Raw genomic sequence first — 18194 nt, 5'->3', positions numbered from 1 at the left:
TGGCTCTGGATCAGAGAGTCTGTTAAATGACTCCCTACTGTAGTGGCTCTGGATCAGAGAGTCTGCTAAATGACTCCCTACTGTAGTGGCTCTGGATCAGAGAGTCTGCTAAATGACTCCCTACTGTAGTGTCTCTGGATCAGAGAGTCTGTTAAATGACTCCCTACTGTAGTGGCTCTGGATCAGAGAGTCTGTTAAATGACTCCCTACTGTAGTGGCTCTGGATCAGAGAGTCTGCTAAATGACTCCCTACTGTAGTGGCTCTGGATCAGAGAGTCTGTTAAATGACTCCCTACTGTAGTGGCTCTGGATCAGAGAGTCTGTTAAATGACTCCCTACTGTAGTGGCTCTGGATCAGAGAGTCTGTTAAATGACTCCCTACTGTAGTGGCTCTGGATCAGAGAGTCTGTTAAATGACTCCCTACTGTAGTGGCTCTGGATCAGAGAGTCTGTTAAATGACTCCCTACTGTAGTGTCTCTGGATCAGAGAGTCTGTTAAATGACTCCCTACTTTAGTGGCTCTGGATCAGAGAGTCTGTTAAATGACTCCCTACTGTAGTGTCTCTGGATCAGAGAGTCTGTTAAATGACTCCCTACTGTAGTGTCTCTGGATCAGAGAGTCTATTAAATGACTCCCTACTGTAGTGTCTCTGGATCAGAGTCTGTTAAATGACTCCCTACTGTAGTGTCTCTGGATCAGAGAGTCTGCTAAATGACTCCCTACTGTAGTGTCTCTGGATCAGAGAGTCTGTTAAATGACTCCCTACTGTAGTGGCTCTGGATCAGAGAGTCTGTTAAATGACTCCCTACTGTAGTGGCTCTGGATCAGAGAGTCTGTTAAATGACTCCCTACTGTAGTGGCTCTGGATCAGAGAGTCTGTTAAATGACTCCCTACTGTAGTGTCTCTGGATAGGAGCGTTGCCAGAGTATTGATTTGATTGTTCAGTTCTCTACCATAAGCCGCCTCCAACGCCGTTTTTTTGGTTTTGAATTTGGCAGTACGTCCAACCGGCCTCCGCGCCCGCAGACCCCGTGTAACCACGCCAGCCCAGGACCGCCACACCCGGCTTCTTCACCTGCGGGATCGTCTGAGACCAGCCACCCTTGACAGATGATTAAACTGACGAGTATTTCTGTCTGTAATAAAGACTCTTTTATGGGGGGGAAAAACTCATTCTGATTGGGGAGCAACTAGATTTCACATGACTGGGCCTGGGAGCCAGGCCCCCACCCACTGGGGATCCAGGCCCCCACCCACTGGGGATCCAGGCCCCCACCCACTGGGGAGCCAGCCAGGGGCCCACCCACTGGGGAGCCAGGGGCCCACACCCACTGGGGAGCCAGGGGGGCCCAGTCACTGGGGAGCCAGGGGGGCCCAGTCACTGGGGAGCCAGGGGGGCACAGTCACTGGGGTGCCAGGGGGGCCCACCCACTGGGGAGCCCACCCACTGGGGAGCCAGGGGGGCCCACCCACTGGGGAGCCAGGGGGGCCCACCCACTGGGGAGCCAGGTCCAGTCACTGGGGAGCCAGGTCCAGTCACTGGGGAGCCAGGGGCCCACCCACTGGGGAGCCAGGCCCAGTCATGTGAAATCCATAGATTAGGGCCTAATGAATTTATTTCAATTGACTGATTTCCTTCTGTGAACTGAAATTGTTGCGTTTCTATTTTTGTTCAGTATAGTTTAACTCAATTACTGTGTGTGTGTGTGTGTGTGTGTGTGTGTACCTATAGCCTCCTCGAAGGCGAACAGTACCATCTTGTTCTGGTCCAGCAGCTCTCTGGCTCTGTTGCCCATCCACTTGAACCCCGTCAGAGTTTCCTGTCCACACGGGATGTGATGTCATAGTCAGGAAGTGCCCTCATCACCGACATCATACATACATACATACATTAATTTATTCATTCATAAAGGATGTAAGGTATTGAGATTTGGATACAAAATACCTGAGAATATTGACATGAGGTCTGTTCGTTGAGTGTGTGTGTGTGTGTGTGTGTGTGTGTTTTACCTCAAAGTGGAAGCCCTCCTTGAGAGCGATGGCCCGTAGAATCTTAGAGGAGACGGTGGAGGACAGCATGTAGACTGACTTCACGGTCTGGTCTGGGTTGGTCTGTATCCAACACCGATAGACCCACCAGCCCAGCAACGCCCCCAACTCATTACCGCTGAACACATGCCACTGACCACTATATATATATACACACACACACACACACACACACACACACACTTTATACACCCACCAGCCCAGCAACGCCCCCAACACATTACCACTGAACACACGCCACTGACAACTACAACTACCCCTTCTGTTTCTCAGCAACGCCCCCCAACACATTACCAATGATCCCTACAGACCTCCTACCCCTTCTGTTTCTCAGCAACGCCCCCCAACACATTACCAATGATCCCTACAGACCTCCTACCCCTTCTGTTTCTCAGCAACGCCCCCCAACACATTACCAATGATCCCTACAGACCTCCTACCCCTTCTGTTTCTCAGCAACGCCCCCCAACACATTACCAATGATCCCTACAGACCTCCTACCCCTTCTGTTTCTCAGCAACGCCCCCCAACACATTACCAATGATCCCTACAGACCTCCTACCCCTTCTGTTTCTCAGCGACGGCCCCCCCCAACACATTACCAATGATCCCTACAGACCTCCTACCCCTTCTGTTTCTCAGCAACGCCCCCCCCCAACACATTACCAATGATCCCTACAGACCTCCTACCCCTTCTGTTTCTCAGCAACGCCCCCCCCAACACATTACCAATGATCCCTACAGACCTCCTACCCCTTCTGTTTCTCAGCAACGCCCCCCAACACATTACCAATGATCCCTACAGACCTCCTACCCCTTCTGTTTCTCAGCAACGCCCCCCAACACATTACCAATGATCCCTACAGACCTCCTACCCCTTCTGTTTCTCAGCGACGGCCCCCCCCCAACACATTACCAATGATCCCTACAGACCTCCTACCCCTTCTGTTTCTCAGCAACGCCCCCCCCAACACATTACCAATGATCCCTACAGACCTCCTACCCCTTCTGTTTCTCAGCAACGCCCCCCAACACATTACCAATGATCCCTACAGACCTCCTACCCCTTCTGTTTCTCAGCAACGCCCCCCAACACATTACCAATGATCCCTACAGACCTCCTACCCCTTCTGTTTCTCAGCAACGCCCCCCCCAACACATTACCAATGATCCCTACAGACCTCCTACCCCTTCTGTTTCTCAGCAACGCCCCCCAACACATTACCAATGATCCCTACAGACCTCCTACCCCTTCTGTTTCTCAGCAACGCCCCCCAACACATTACCAATGATCCCTACAGACCTCCTACCCCTTCTGTTTCTCAGCAACGCCCCCCCCAACACATTACCAATGATCCCTACAGACCTCCTACCCCTTCTGTTTCTCAGCAACGCCCCCCAACACATTACCAATGATCCTTACAGACCTCCTACCCCTTCTGTTTCTCAGCAACGCCCCCCCAACACATTACCAATGATCCCTACAGACCTCCTACCCCTTCTGTTTCTCAGCAACGCCCCCCAACACATTACCAATGATCCCTACAGACCTCCTACCCCTTCTGTTTCTCAGCAACGCCCCCCAACACATTACCAATGATCCCTACAGACCTCCTACCCCTTCTGTTTCTCAGCAACGCCCCCCCAACACATTACCAATGATCCCTACAGACCTCCTACCCCTTCTGTTTCTCAGCAACGCCCCCCAACACATTACCAATGATCCCTACAGACCTCCTACCCCTTCTGTTTCTCAGCAACGCCCCCCCCAACACATTACCAATGATCCCTACAGACCTCCTACCCCTTCTGTTTCTCAGCAACGCCCCCCAACACATTACCAATGATCCCTACAGACCTCCTACCCCTTCTGTTTCTCAGCAACGCCCCCCAACACATTACCAATGATCCCTACAGACCTCCTACCCCTTCTGTTTCTCAGCAACGCCCCCCAACACATTACCAATGATCCCTACAGACCTCCTACCCCTTCTGTTTCTCAGCAACGCCCCCCAACACATTACCAATGATCCCTACAGACCTCCTACCCCTTCTGTTTCTCAGCAACGCCCCCCCCAACACATTACCAATGATCCCTACAGACCTCCTACCCCTTCTGTTTCTCAGCAACGCCCCCCCAACACATTACCAATGATCCCTACAGACCTCCTACCCCTTCTGTTTCTCAGCAACGCCCCCCCCCAACACATTACCAATGATCCCTACAGACCTCCTACCCCTTCTGTTTCTCAGCAACGCCCCCCAACACATTACCAATGATCCCTACAGACCTCCTACCCCTTCTGTTTCTCAGCAACGCCCCCCAACACATTACCAATGATCCCTACAGACCTCCTACCCCTTCTGTTTCTCAGCAACGCCCCCCAACACATTACCAATGATCCCTACAGACCTCCTACCCCTTCTGTTTCTCAGCAACGCCCCCCAACACATTACCAATGATCCCTACAGACCTCCTACCCCTTCTGTTTCTCAGCGATGGCCAGTCGATCAGCATCAGGGTCGTTGGCCAGAACGACAGTAGCTCCCTCCCTCTCCGCCAGGGCAAACGACAGGGTCTGCAGGACGGACACACACACACACACACACACACACACACACACACACACACACACACCCCTTCCAGTGGTATCACAGTTGGAAAGCAGAGATAATAATTAGATGTCTAGTCTGTAGTCGGCTTATAGTGAATGGACTACATCCAGCTTCAGTCAGACAAAACAGGGCAACAATGAAAAAAAACACTAATGTGATTTAAAACACCGTCTCTGATTTAACTAAAGGGATGAGACTTAAAAACCAGGGTAGACCGTTGCAAAGGGGTGGTCACGTTACGTTATGACACCGTGTTGTCCAGGATTGAGACTAGTTCCTTCCTCAGGGTTGATATGACTGACCAGGACCCCCTTCCCTTCCTCAGGGTTGATATGACTGACCAGGACCCCCTTCCCTTCCTCAGGGTTGATATGACTGACCAGGACCCCCTTCCCTTCCTCAGGGTTGATATGACTGACCAGGACCCCCTTCCCTTCCTCAGGGTTGATATGACTGACCAGGACCCCCTTCCCTTCCTCAGGGTTGATATGACTGACCAGGACCCCCTTCCTCAGGGTTGATATGACTGACCAGGACCCCCTTCCCTTCCTCAGGGTTGATATGACTGACCAGGACCCCCTTCCCTTCCTCAGGGTTGATATGACTGACCAGGACCCCCTTCCTCAGGGTTGATATGACTGACCAGGACCCCCTTCCTCAGGGTTGATATGACTGACCAGGACCCCCTTCCCTTCCTCAGGGTTGATATGACTGACCAGGACCCCCTTCCTCAGGGTTGATATGACTGACCAGGACCCCCTTCCTCAGGGTTGATATGACTGACCAGGACCCCCTTCCTCAGGGTTGATATGACTGACCAGGACCCCCTTCCCTTCCTCAGGGTTGATATGACTGACCAGGACCCCCTTCCCTTCCTCGGGGTTGATATGACTGACCAGGACCCCCTTCCCTTCCTCGGGGTTGATATGACTGACCAGGACCCCCTTCCCTTCCTCAGGGTTGATATGACTGACCAGGACCCCCTTCCCTTCCTCAGGGTTGATATGACTGACCAGGACCCCCTTCCCTTCCTCAGGGTTGATATGACTGACCAGGACCCCCTTCCTCAGGGTTGATATGACTGACCAGGACCCCCTTCCCTTCCTCAGGGTTGATATGACTGACCAGGACCCCCTTCCTCAGGGTTGATATGACTGACCAGGACCCCCTTCCCTTCCTCAGGGTTGATATGACTGACCAGGACCCCCTTCCCTTCCTCAGGGTTGATATGACTGACCAGGACCCCCTTTCCTTCCTCAGGGTTGATATGACTGACCAGGACCCCCTTCCCTTCCTCAGGGTTGATATGACTGACCAGGACCCCCTTCCTCAGGGTTGATATGACTGACCAGGACCCCCTTCCTCAGGGTTGATATGACTGACCAGGACCCCCCTTCCTCAGGGTTGATATGACTGACCAGGACCCCCTTCCCTTCCTCAGGGTTGATATGACTGACCAGGACCCCCTTCCCTTCCTCAGGGTTGATATGACTGACCAGGACCCCCTTCCCTTCCTCAGGGTTGATATGACTGACCAGGACCCCCTTCCTCAGGGTTGATATGACTGACCAGGACCCCCTTCCCTTCCTCAGGGTTGATATGACTGACCAGGACCCCCTTCCCTTCCTCAGGGTTGATATGACTGACCAGGACCCCCTTCCTCAGGGTTGATATGACTGACCAGGACCCCCTTCCTCAGGGTTGATATGACTGACCAGGACCCCCTTCCCTTCCTCAGGGTTGATATGACTGACCAGGACCCCCTTCCCTTCCTCAGGGTTGATATGACTGACCAGGACCCCCTTCCCTTCCTCAGGGTTGATATGACTGACCAGGACCCCCTTCCCTTCCTCAGGGTTGATATGACTGACCAGGACCCCCTTCCCTTCCTCAGGGTTGATATGACTGACCAGGACCCCCTTCCCTTCCTCAGGGTTGATATGACTGACCAGGACCCCCTTCCCTTCCTCAGGGTTGATATGACTGACCAGGACCCCCTTCCTCAGGGTTGATATGACTGACCAGGACCCCCTTCCTCAGGGTTGATATGACTGACCAGGACCCCCTTCCTCAGGGTTGATATGACTGACCAGGACCCCCTTCCTCAGGGTTGATATGACTGACCAGGACCCCCTTCCCTTCCTCAGGGTTGATATGACTGACCAGGACCCCCTTCCTCAGGGTTGATATGACTGACCAGGACCCCCTTCCTCAGGGTTGATATGACTGACCAGGACCCCCTTCCTCAGGGTTGATATGACTGACCAGGACCCCCTTCCTCAGGGTTGATATGACTGACCAGGACCCCCTTCCTCAGGGTTGATATGACTGACCAGGACCCCCTTCCCTTCCTCAGGGTTGATATGACTGACCAGGACCCCCTTCCCTTCCTCAGGGTTGATATGACTGACCAGGACCCCCTTCCTCAGGGTTGATATGACTGACCAGGACCCCCTTCCCTTCCTCAGGGTTGATATGACTGACCAGGACCCCCTTCCCTTCCTCAGGGTTGATATGACTGACCAGGACCCCCTTCCCTTCCTCAGGGTTGATATGACTGACCAGGACCCCCTTCCCTTCCTCAGGGTTGATATGACTGACCAGGACCCCCTTCCTCAGGGTTGATATGACTGACCAGGACCCCCTTCCCTTCCTCAGGGTTGATATGACTGACCAGGACCCCCTTCCCTTCCTCAGGGTTGATATGACTGACCAGGACCCCCTTCCCTTCCTCAGGGTTGATATGACTGACCAGGACCCCCTTTCCTTCCTCGGGGTTGATATGACTGACCAGGACCCCCTTCCCTTCCTCAGGGTTGATATGACTGACCAGGACCCCCTTCCCTTCCTCGGGGTTGGGGTATTTGACGGTGGGGAACTCAGGGTCGGGGTCTTTCTGCTCCTCTACGGCGTACGGGGGTCGGAGGTCAAAGGCCTTGAAAGCCGATTGGACGAAGGCGTGTCCGACTCCGTGCACGGAAGTGTGGACGATCTTCACCTCTGAACTCTTGTTGATGTCCCTGAAAGGCAGGGGAGACGGGGGGTTAGAGGAGGAGACGGGGGGTTAGAGGGGGGTTAGAGGGGGAGACAGGGGTTAGAGGGGAGACGGGGGTTAGAGGGGGGTTAGAGGGGGAGACAGGGGTTAGAGGGAGTTAGAGGAGAGACGGGGGGTTAGAGGAGAGACGGGGGTTAGAGGGGAGACGGGGGGTTAGAGGGGGGTTAGAGGGGAGACGGGGGGTTAGAGGAGAGACGGGGGTTAGAGGGGAGACGGGGGGTTAGAGGGGGGTTAGAGGAGAGACGGGGGTTAGAGGGGGGTTAGAGGGGAGAGGGGGGTTAGAGGAGAGACGGGGGTTAGAGGGGGGTTAGAGGGGAGAGGGGGGTTAGAGGGGAGTTAGAGGAGAGACGGGGGTTAGAGGGGAGACGGGGGGTTAGAGGGGGGTTAGAGGAGAGACGGGGGTTAGAGGGGGGTTAGAGGGGAGAGGGGGGTTAGAGGAGAGACGGGGGTTAGAGGAGAGACGGGGGATTAGAGGGGAGACGGGGGTTAGAGGAGAGACGGGGGTTAGAGGAGAGACGGGGGGTTAGAGGAGAGACGGGGGGTTAGAGGGGAGACGGGGGTTAGAGGGGGGTTAGAGGGGAGACGGGGGTTAGAGGAGAGACGGGGGTTAGAGGGGAGACGGGGGGTTAGAGGGGGGTTAGAGGGGAGAGGGGGGTTAGAGGAGAGACGGGGGTTAGAGGGGGGTTAGAGGAGAGACGGGGGTTAGAGGGGAGACGGGGGTTAGAGGAGAGACGGGGGTTAGAGGGGGGTTAGAGGGGAGACGGGGGTTAGAGGAGAGACGGGGGTTAGAGGGGGGTTAGAGGAGAGACGGGGGTTAGAGGGGAGACGGGGGTTAGAGGAGAGACGGGGGTTAGAGGGGGGTTAGAGGGGAGACGGGGGGTTAGAGGGGGGTTAGAGGGGAGACGGGGGTTAGAGGAGAGACGGGGGTTAGAGGAGAGACGGGGGTTAGAGGGGGGTTCGAGGGGAGACGGGGGTTAGAGGAGAGACGGGGGTTAGAGGGGGGTTAGAGGAGAGACGGGGGTTAGAGGAGAGACGGGGGTTAGAGGAGAGACGGGGGTTAGAGGGGGGTTCGAGGGGAGAGGGGGGTTAGAGGAGAGACGGGGGTTAGAGGAGAGACGGGGGTTAGAGGGGGGTTAGAGGAGAGACGGGGGTTAGAGGAGAGACGGGGGGTTAGAGGGGGGTTAGAGGAGAGACGGGGTTAGAGGAGAGACGGGGGGTTAGAGGGGAGACGGGGGTTAGAGGGGAGACGGGGGTTAGAGGGGGGTTAGAGGGGAGAGGGGGGTTAGAGGAGAGACGGGGGTTAGAGGGGGGTTAGAGGGGAGACGGGGGTTAGAGGGGAGTTAGAGGAGAGACGGGGGTTAGAGAGGAGACGGGGGTTAGAGGGGAGACGGGGGTTAGAGGAGAGACGGGGGTTAGAGGAGAGACGGGGGTTAGAGGAGAGACGGGGGTTAGAGGGGGTTAGAGGGTTAGAGGGGGGTTAGAGGAGAGACGGGGGTTAGAGGGGGGTTAGAGGAGAGACGGGGGTTAGAGGAGAGACGGGGGTTAGAGGAGAGACGGGGGTTAGAGGGGGGTTAGAGGGTTAGAGGGGGGTTAGAGGGTTAGAGGGGGGTTAGAGGGGAGTTAGAGGAGAGACGGGGGGGTTAGAGGGGGGTTAGAGGGGGGTTAGAGGAGAGACGGGGGTTAGAGGGGGGTTAGAGGGTTAGAGGGGGGTTAGAGGAGAGACGGGGGTTAGAGGGGGGTTAGAGGGGAGTTAGAGGAGAGACGGGGGTTAGAGGAGGCTTAGAGGGGGGACAGGGGCTGTTACCTGTGGTGACAGTGCTGCTGGATGGTCCGGTAGTACTCTGTTACCTGTGGTGACAGTGCTGCTGGATGGTCCGGTAGTACTCTGTTACCTGTGGTGACAGTGCTGCTGGATGGTCCGGTAGTACTCTGTTACCTGTGGTGACAGTGCTGCTGGATGGTCCGGTAGTACTCTGTTACCTGTGGTGACAGTGCTGCTGGATGGTCCGGTAGTACTCTGTTACCTGTGGTGACAGTGCTGCTGGATGGTCCGGTAGTACTCTGTTACCTGTGGTGACAGTGCTGCTGGATGGTCCGGTAGTACTCTGTTACCTGTGGTGACAGTGCTGCTGGATGGTCCGGTAGTACTCTGTTACCTGTGGTGACAGTGCTGCTGGATGGTCCGGTAGTACTCTGTTACCTGTGGTGACAGTGCTGCTGGATGGTCCGGTAGTACTCTGTTACCTGTGGTGACAGTGCTGCTGGATGGTCCGGTAGTACTCTGTTACCTGTGGTGACAGTGCTGCTGGATGGTCCGGTAGTACTCTGTTACCTGTGGTGACAGTGCTGCTGGATGGTCCGGTAGTACTCTGTTACCTGTGGTGACAGTGCTGCTGGATGGTCCGGTAGTACTCTGTTACCTGTGGTGACAGTGCTGCTGGATGGTCCGGTAGTACTCTGTTACCTGTGGTGACAGTGCTGCTGGATGGTCCGGTAGTACTCTGTTACCTGTGGTGACAGTGCTGCTGGATGGTCCGGTAGTACTCTGTTACCTGTGGTGACAGTGCTGCTGGATGGTCCGGTAGTACTCTGTTACCTGTGGTGACAGTGCTGCTGGATGGTCCGGTAGTACTCTGTTACCTGTGGTGACAGTGCTGCTGGATGGTCCGGTAGTACTCTGTTACCTGTGGTGACAGTGCTGCTGGATGGTCCGGTAGTACTCTGTTACCTGTGGTGACAGTGCTGCTGGATGGTCCGGTAGTACTCTGTTACCTGTGGTGACAGTGCTGCTGGATGGTCCGGTAGTACTCTGTTACCTGTGGTGACAGTGCTGCTGGATGGTCCGGTAGTACTCTGTTACCTGTGGTGACAGTGCTGCTGGATGGTCCGGTAGTACTCTGTTACCTGTGGTGACAGTGCTGCTGGATGGTCCGGTAGTACTCTGTTACCTGTGGTGACAGTGCTGCTGGATGGTCCGGTAGTACTCTGTTACCTGTGGTGACAGTGCTGCTGGATGGTCCGGTAGTACTCTGTTACCTGTGGTGACAGTGCTGCTGGATGGTCCGGTAGTACTCTGTTACCTGTGGTGACAGTGCTGCTGGATGGTCCGGTAGTACTCTGTTACCTGTGGTGACAGTGCTGCTGGATGGTCCGGTAGTACTCTGTGTGAATGTTTTGGTACGGGTCCTTCAGCAGAGGGCTGTGAGAGAGACAGGTGATGTCCCAGGACTCAGGCCAGGGCTCCAGGTTAGCCTCGATGGCTACAGAGATACCCTTATCATGGGGAGGCACGATCTGGGCTCCGTTCTCCCAGTACACCTGAGAGACGGGGAGGGGGGAGAGACAGGGAGAGGGGAGGGAGAGAGAGAGAGACAGGGAGGGGGAGAGAGGGAGGGGGGAGAGAGAGACAGGGAGGGGGAGAGAGGGAGGGGGGAGAGAGAGACAGGGAGGGGGGAGAGAGACAGGGAGAGGGAGAGGGGGTGAGAGAGAGACAGGGAGGGCGTGGGAGAGAGAGGGAGGGGGAGAGAGGGAGGGAGGGGAGAGAGAGAGAGAGACTACTTTACTCTGGTCTAATCCACCTAGAAACAGCTCAACAGAAACAGACCAGTACACCTGAGACTGACAAACCACCGACCTGATCAATCAATAACACAATCAATAACATAATCAATAACACAATCAATAACATAATAACATAATCAATAACATAATCAATAACATAATAACATAATCAATAACATAATAACATAATCAATAACATAATCAATAACATAATCAATAACATAATAACATAATCAATAACATAATCAATAACATAATCAATAACATAATAACATAATCAATAACATAATCAATAAGATAATCAATAACATAATAACATAATCAATAACATAATCAATAACATAATAACATAATCAATAACATAATCAATAACATAATAACATAATCAATAACATAATCAATAACATAATAACATAATCAATAAGATAATCAATAACATAATAACATAATCAATAACATAATCAATAAGATAATCAATAACATAATCAATAACATAATCAATAAGATAATCAATAACATAATAACATAATCAATAAGATAATCAATAACATAATCAATAACATAATCAATAAGATAATCAATAAGATAATCAATAACATAATAACATAATCAATAACATAATCAATAACATAATCAATAAGATAATCAATAAGATAATCAATAACATAATAACATAATCAATAACATAATCAATAAGATAATCAATAACATAATCAATAAGATAATAAGATAATCAATAACATAATCAATAAGATAATGATAGTTACCTTGTAGCCGTTGTCCTGTTTGGGGTTGTGGGAGGCGGTTACCATGACGCCAGCACACAGACCCAGATGAGACACAGCGAAGGGCTGGAGAGATGGAACAGTCACACACACACACACACACACACACACACACACACACACACACACACACACACACACCAGTTTATTAATATAGGAGAGGATTATGAAGCCAAAAAGCTTCCCTGGTAAACACCTGGCTGAGTAAAGGAACGGCCCACTAGCCAGACCTGAGCCCATGTGACCTGAGCCCAGCCCATGTGACCTGAGCCCATGTGACCTGAGCCCATGTGACCTGAGCCCATGTGACGTGTGACCATGTGACCTGAGCCCTGAGCCCATGTGACCTGAGCCCATGTGACCTGAGCCCATGTGACGTGTGACCATGTGACGTGAGACCATGTGACGTGAGACCATGTGACGTGAGCCCATGTGACGGTGAGCATGATCGAAGAATGGCCCGCTCCGATTGGCTCAGAGATTTTATTTTTTGGAAGAGATCCCAGATTGGCTTGATCCCAGGGCCAGAGATATCAGTGTGTGTGTGTGTGTGTGTGTGTCTGTGTGTGTGTGTGTGTCTGTGTATGTGTGTGTCTGTCTGTCTGTCTGTCTGTTTATTGTACCCTGCAAACAGCAAAGTAACAATGCAAAATAACTCTCCAGAGATACCGGTGAAAGGTCAACTTAAGACTCCGCCTGGTAAAAGCGTGGGAAGTCTAGTGTGTTCTTATACCTGGACCTTTATTTGAAAGAAAGTTTATGATTCCAGGAAGGTCAGACTCGAAATATGGTCGACTATTATTACTAATATTGTGTTTATACATCAACATTAAATAAAGGTCAGTGGAACCAACAAGCTCATATAAGGAGTCTGATTTACCTCAGAGAGACAAGCCCATGTTTCAGCCATGTAGCCACGACGCTACATTAGTTAGACTACAGGTGATAATGCAGAGAAGACAAACAGGTGTGTTATTATATAAACAGGCGTGTTATTATATAAACAGGCGTGTTATTATATAAACAGGCGTGTTATTATATAAACAGGTGTGTTATTATATTATATAAACAGGTGTGTTATTATATAAACAGGCGTGTTATTATATAAACAGGTGTGTTATTATATAAACAGGTGTGTTATTATATAAACAGGTGTGTTATTATATTATATAAACAGGTGTGTTATTATATAAACAGGTGTGTTATTATATTATATAAACAGGCGTGTTATTATATAAACGGGTGTGTTATTATATTATATAAACAGGTGTGTTATTATATAAACAGGTGTGTTATTATATAAACAGGTGTGTTATTATATAAACAGGTGTGTTATTATATAAACAGGCGTGTTATTATATAAACAGGTGTGTTATTATATTATATAAACAGGCGTGTTATTATATAAACAGGTGTGTTATTATATTATATAAACAGGCGTGTTATTATATAAACGGGTGTGTTATTATATAAACAGGTGTGTTATTATATAAACGGGTGTGTTATTATATAAACAGGTGTGTTATTATATAAACAGGTGTGTTATTATATTATATAAACAGGCGTGTTATTATATAAACGGGTGTGTTATTATATAAACAGGTGTGTTATTATATAAACAGGCGTGTTATTATATTATATAAACAGGTGTGTTATTATATAAACAGGTGTGTTATTATATAAACGGGTGTGTTATTATATAAACAGGTGTGTTATTATATAAACAGGTGTGTTATTATATAAACGGGTGTGTTATTATATAAACAGGTGTGTTATTATATAAACAGGTGTGTTATTATATAAACAGGCGTGTTATTATATAAACGGGCGTGTTATTATATAAACAGGTGTGTTATTATATTATATAAACAGGTGTGTTATTATATAAACGGGTGTGTTATTATATAAACAGGTGTGTTATTATATAAACAGGTGTGTTATTATATAAACAGGCGTGTTATTATATAAACGGGCGTGTTATTATATAAACAGGTGTGTTATTATATAAACGGGCGTGTTATTATATAAACGGGTGTGTTATTATATAAACGGGCGTGTTATTATATAAACAGGTGTGTTATTATATAAACAGGTGTGTTATTATATAAACAGGTGTGTTATTATATTATATAAACAGGTGTGTTATTATATAAACAGGTGTGTTATTATATAAACGGGCGTGTTATTATATAAACAGGTTATTACCACGAAGGGTGTGGGTGTGATGTCACAGAACAGGTGGACGGGGACTCCCCGGCCGATGAACACAGCGGCCGCCAGGCTGGCAAAACGTTTACTGCTGCCTCCACTGGGAGGGTGGGCGCGGGCATCAAACCCTACCACCACACCCCTCTCCTTCAGACCCTCCCCAAAACAGTGCTCCAGATACTTACAGAACCCCTGGGGGGAGAGAGAGGAGAAGGGGGAGAGAGAGAGAGGAGAAGGGGGAGAGAGAGAGAGAGAGGAGAAGGGGGAGAGAGAGAGAGGAGAAGGGGGAGGGAGAGAGAGGAAAAGGGGGGGAGAGAGAGGAAAAGGGGGGGAGAGAGAGGAAAAGGGGGGGAGAGAGAGGAAAAGGGGGGGAGAGAGAGGGAAAGGGGGGGAGAGAGAGGAAAAGGGGGGGAGAGAGAGGAAAAGGGGGGGAGAGAGAGGAAAAGGGGGGGAGAGAGGAAAAAGGGGGGAGAGAGAGGGAAAGGGGGGGAGAGAGAGGAAAAGGGGGGGAGAGAGAGGAAAAGGGGGGGAGAGAGAGGAAAAGGGGGGGAGAGAGAGGGAAAGGGGGGGAGAGAGAGGGAAAGGGGGGGAGAGAGAGGGAAAGGGGGGGAGAGAGAGGAGAGAAACATTTTAGTCAAACACTAAAAGCATCGTTGTGTGTTGACACCACATAATCAGGAAGATGATGTGTGTGTGTGTGTGTGTGTGGCGACGACCTGTGTGGTCTGTATGATGGGGAGGTCGTAGGTCATACCTGTGTGGTCTGTATGATGGCGAGGTCGTAGGTCATACCTGTGTGGTCTGTATGATGGTGAGGTCATACCTGTGTGGTCTGTATGATGGTGAGGTCGTTCATACAGGAGATCCCTGGTCCCATGGCAGCTCTGAGGCCAGCCGTCCCAAACTCCATCCTAGATCCAAAACACCTTCGCAGCTCCTCAACCGCCCCGTCCTCCACCAGGCCCTGCACCAACGCCACTGTCTGGGGGTTCTACAGGAGGGGGAGAGGAGGGGTACAGGGTCACCTCTGCAGATCCTCCAGAGCCCCCTCTTGGCAGGGAGAGGGGCAGTTAAGGGTTGCCCTATTGCCCGGTGTCACACCAGTTGAGCTTGGCCCATTGGGATTATTTATTTTACTGATAACAACCAAAATGCATAGAATCCCAGTAATCTGGTGTTAGTGGTTCCTCCCTGTGAGAAGGTGAAAACAGCCACTTCACATTTTTTCAGGCCAGTGATCACAATCTTCAGAGACTTCTGATTTCACCAATGAGCGAGTGCTTTTCAGACATGAATGTGAATCCCTGGAGTGTGTGTGTGTACATGTACAGAATCCTCTCTGCAGATCCTCCACAGACCCCTCTTTGAAAAGAGGAGAGGGAGGGGAAGAAGGAAAAGCGAAGCCATAAGCATGACAGTAATGTAAACACACACACACCACTGTCCATCCCATCTCATTCCCAGCCACATGCCTGAGACTTATTAGGAGGTAACGTTATTATGTTAAGATGATCATTTAAAAATCACATGTACTTCTCCCATTTCTGTCTGATTGGTGGCGTCCCGTTTCCGTTTAAAAAAAAACACATGAATGTCCCTTGGCGAGTGTATGTTGATTACAATGCCCAGCTAGCTAGCTAGCTAGCTAGCTAACAGTAGCTCCTCGCTGCTACTGTCATGTAGACAAGTACAAGTCTAATGAATCATTAAGAGTCGATCTATGCAAACATGTCAGCAAAATACAATGTAGCTGACAATAGTTGATACAGCTTTCAAGAACAGGATGAAACATCAGTCTTCAATCATGGTCACTAGCTAGTCTTCCTAGAATGTCCTACTTTTCTATTCAAACTACTGACGTTAGTTGGCTATTGTGTCATAAATAACTACATTTACTGTGTCAGCAATGTCTCTTAATAAGTGAAAAAAAGGGGTTATGTACCTAGCTAGAAAACCAAGGCTAACTATAGTTAGTTTGGTAGCTAGCTGACAACAGAAACCCAAAACATTGTTGAAATACATTTGAGTCATTTAGCAGACGGTATAAACCAGTGAGACTTCCAGTAGTGAGTTTATACAGCAGAAATAACGTTTCATCTACTGTATCCGCTTGTTAACTCCGACTTATTATGGGCTGTGTACTATAACAGTTCATGTTAGTTAGCGAACTTGTGACAAAAACCAGAAGTTAAGAAACGTTTTGACTTGGGCCAAAAACCAGAAGTTAAGAAACGTTTTGAGTTGTTGTTGTTAGTAAACTAGCTATAATTTTACCCCCTTGACAACGTACCTTGTCAAACTGCAACCACTGGTTAATGGCTTGGTCCAATTTACTGTCACCAGTCGAGGATAACCCGTTCTCCATATTGTCCCGTTGATTTCAGCACTAAAGCGTCTGTGTTTATATGACTGGGAGTTGTACTTGCACATTAATAAAAAATATCTCGATAAAAAAAAACTAAACTGTGAGTCCCAGTTTCACTTCCGTGTTCAGTGTGAACGGACAAAACGAGAGGCGGAGACTGTTGATTTAACGAACTCTAATTGGTCAATGGACTGGACGTGGCTTGCACTTCCGCTAGCGTCACACGTTTTGGAGAGAAATAGTCATGGCAACCCCGCTGCTTTAAAGTGTTTTTGATAGACTTTATGTATTTTTTTTTTGCTAAATAATAAGAAACTCTTGTCTAAGGTCCAATATTATTACGATTTATTTTCTGAATACGTGTCATTGTCTCATACTGTCATAATTATTTCCTCTGGGGGTTTTTTTACATTTTATTTTGTCTTTTAGGTTCTTGTTAATTCTTGAACGCAATGTCTGTCTGTTATATTTTAAACTTAACCACACTACCAACCTTATGCCTAACCCTAACCTTAAATTAAGACCAAAAAGCAAAGTTTTCATGAATTTGTACGATAAATCCAATTCTTACTTTGTGGCTGTGGTAACTAGTGGAAACCCGTTTGGAGACCATGACAGAATTGGGGGTGTGGTTTGATGGGTTTCTTGGCTGTGTTCTTGCCACGCCCATCTGTCAGAACCTTGTACCATATGGCAAGTTGGACATTCTAGGAGGGTCAGGATGGTGGATTAAGTTGGACCTTCTAGGAGGGTCAGGATGGTCAGTTATGTTGGGTGCTGTGGAGAGTTGTACATTCTAGGAGGGTCAGGATGGTTCACAATCTGGTTGTACAGCGAATGTGCAGTGCATGACACACACACACACACACACACACACACACAGTGTACAAACACACACACAAGAAGAGACATTGATCAAAACGATGGGAGCTTTTAATTGATAATAATCCGATCACTCAGGAGAATGAACCAGGTGGTGTATTCATTATGAGTCTCAGAGAACCAGCCTTTACATGGTGTTACTGGATACCAGGCGGTGTATTCATTATGAGTCTCAGAGAACCAGCCTTTACACGGTGTTACTGGGAACCAGGTGGTGTATTCATTATGAGTCTCAGAGAACCAGCCTTTACATGGTGTTACTGGGAACCAGGCGGTGTATTCATTATGAGTCTCAGAGAACCAGCCTTTACATGGTGTTACTGGGAACCAGGTGGTTTATTCATTATGAGTCTCAGAGAACCAGCCTTTACATGGTGTTACTGGGAACCAGGTGGTGTATTCATTATGAGTCTCAGAGAACCAGCCTTTACACGGTGTTACTGGGAACCAGGCGGTGTATTCATTACGAGTCTCAGAAAACCAGCCTTTACACGGTGTTACTGGGAACCAGGTGGTGTATTCATTATGAGTCTCAGAGAACCAGCCTTTACACGGTGTTACTGGGAACCAGGTGGCGTAGTCTCAGATCTGGGATCAGGTACCCAGTCTGATTCATTATGAGTGATACAGTAGGATAGCTGATCTGGGATCCTACTCTGAACCATAGAAAT

General features: G+C 49.6%; 1 protein-coding gene across 2 annotated transcripts in view; it reads right to left on the bottom strand.

The window, feature by feature from the left end:
* Positions 1 to 16799, bottom strand: part of LOC106599190 (phosphopentomutase) — a 25344-nt gene extending 8545 nt beyond the window's left edge. For both annotated transcript variants that reach the window (XR_014392009.1, XM_082973998.1), the window contains exons 1-9: positions 16567 to 16799; positions 15100 to 15267; positions 14274 to 14468; positions 12051 to 12134; positions 10847 to 11040; positions 7498 to 7687; positions 4533 to 4630; positions 2013 to 2190; positions 1729 to 1822 (exon numbers count right to left, since the gene is read on the bottom strand). Coding sequence is in view for 1 of the 2 variants with exons in the window: in XM_082973998.1 (XP_082830124.1) it covers positions 1729 to 1822; positions 2013 to 2190; positions 4533 to 4630; positions 7498 to 7687; positions 10847 to 11040; positions 12051 to 12134; positions 14274 to 14468; positions 15100 to 15267; positions 16567 to 16641 (1276 nt within the window). In the remaining variant the exon portion in view is untranslated. The remainder of the gene's footprint in view (positions 1 to 1728; positions 1823 to 2012; positions 2191 to 4532; positions 4631 to 7497; positions 7688 to 10846; positions 11041 to 12050; positions 12135 to 14273; positions 14469 to 15099; positions 15268 to 16566) is intronic.
* Positions 16800 to 18194: the final 1395 nt, after the last annotated feature.

The sequence above is a fragment of the Salmo salar genome, chromosome 04, assembly GCF_965601325.2.
Source record: "Salmo salar chromosome 04, fSalSal1, whole genome shotgun sequence".
In the NCBI taxonomy this organism is placed as follows: domain Eukaryota; kingdom Metazoa; phylum Chordata; class Actinopteri; order Salmoniformes; family Salmonidae; genus Salmo; species Salmo salar.
The sequence above is the reverse complement of the archived record's forward strand: the minus strand, read 5'-3'. Positions and strand labels throughout refer to the sequence as shown.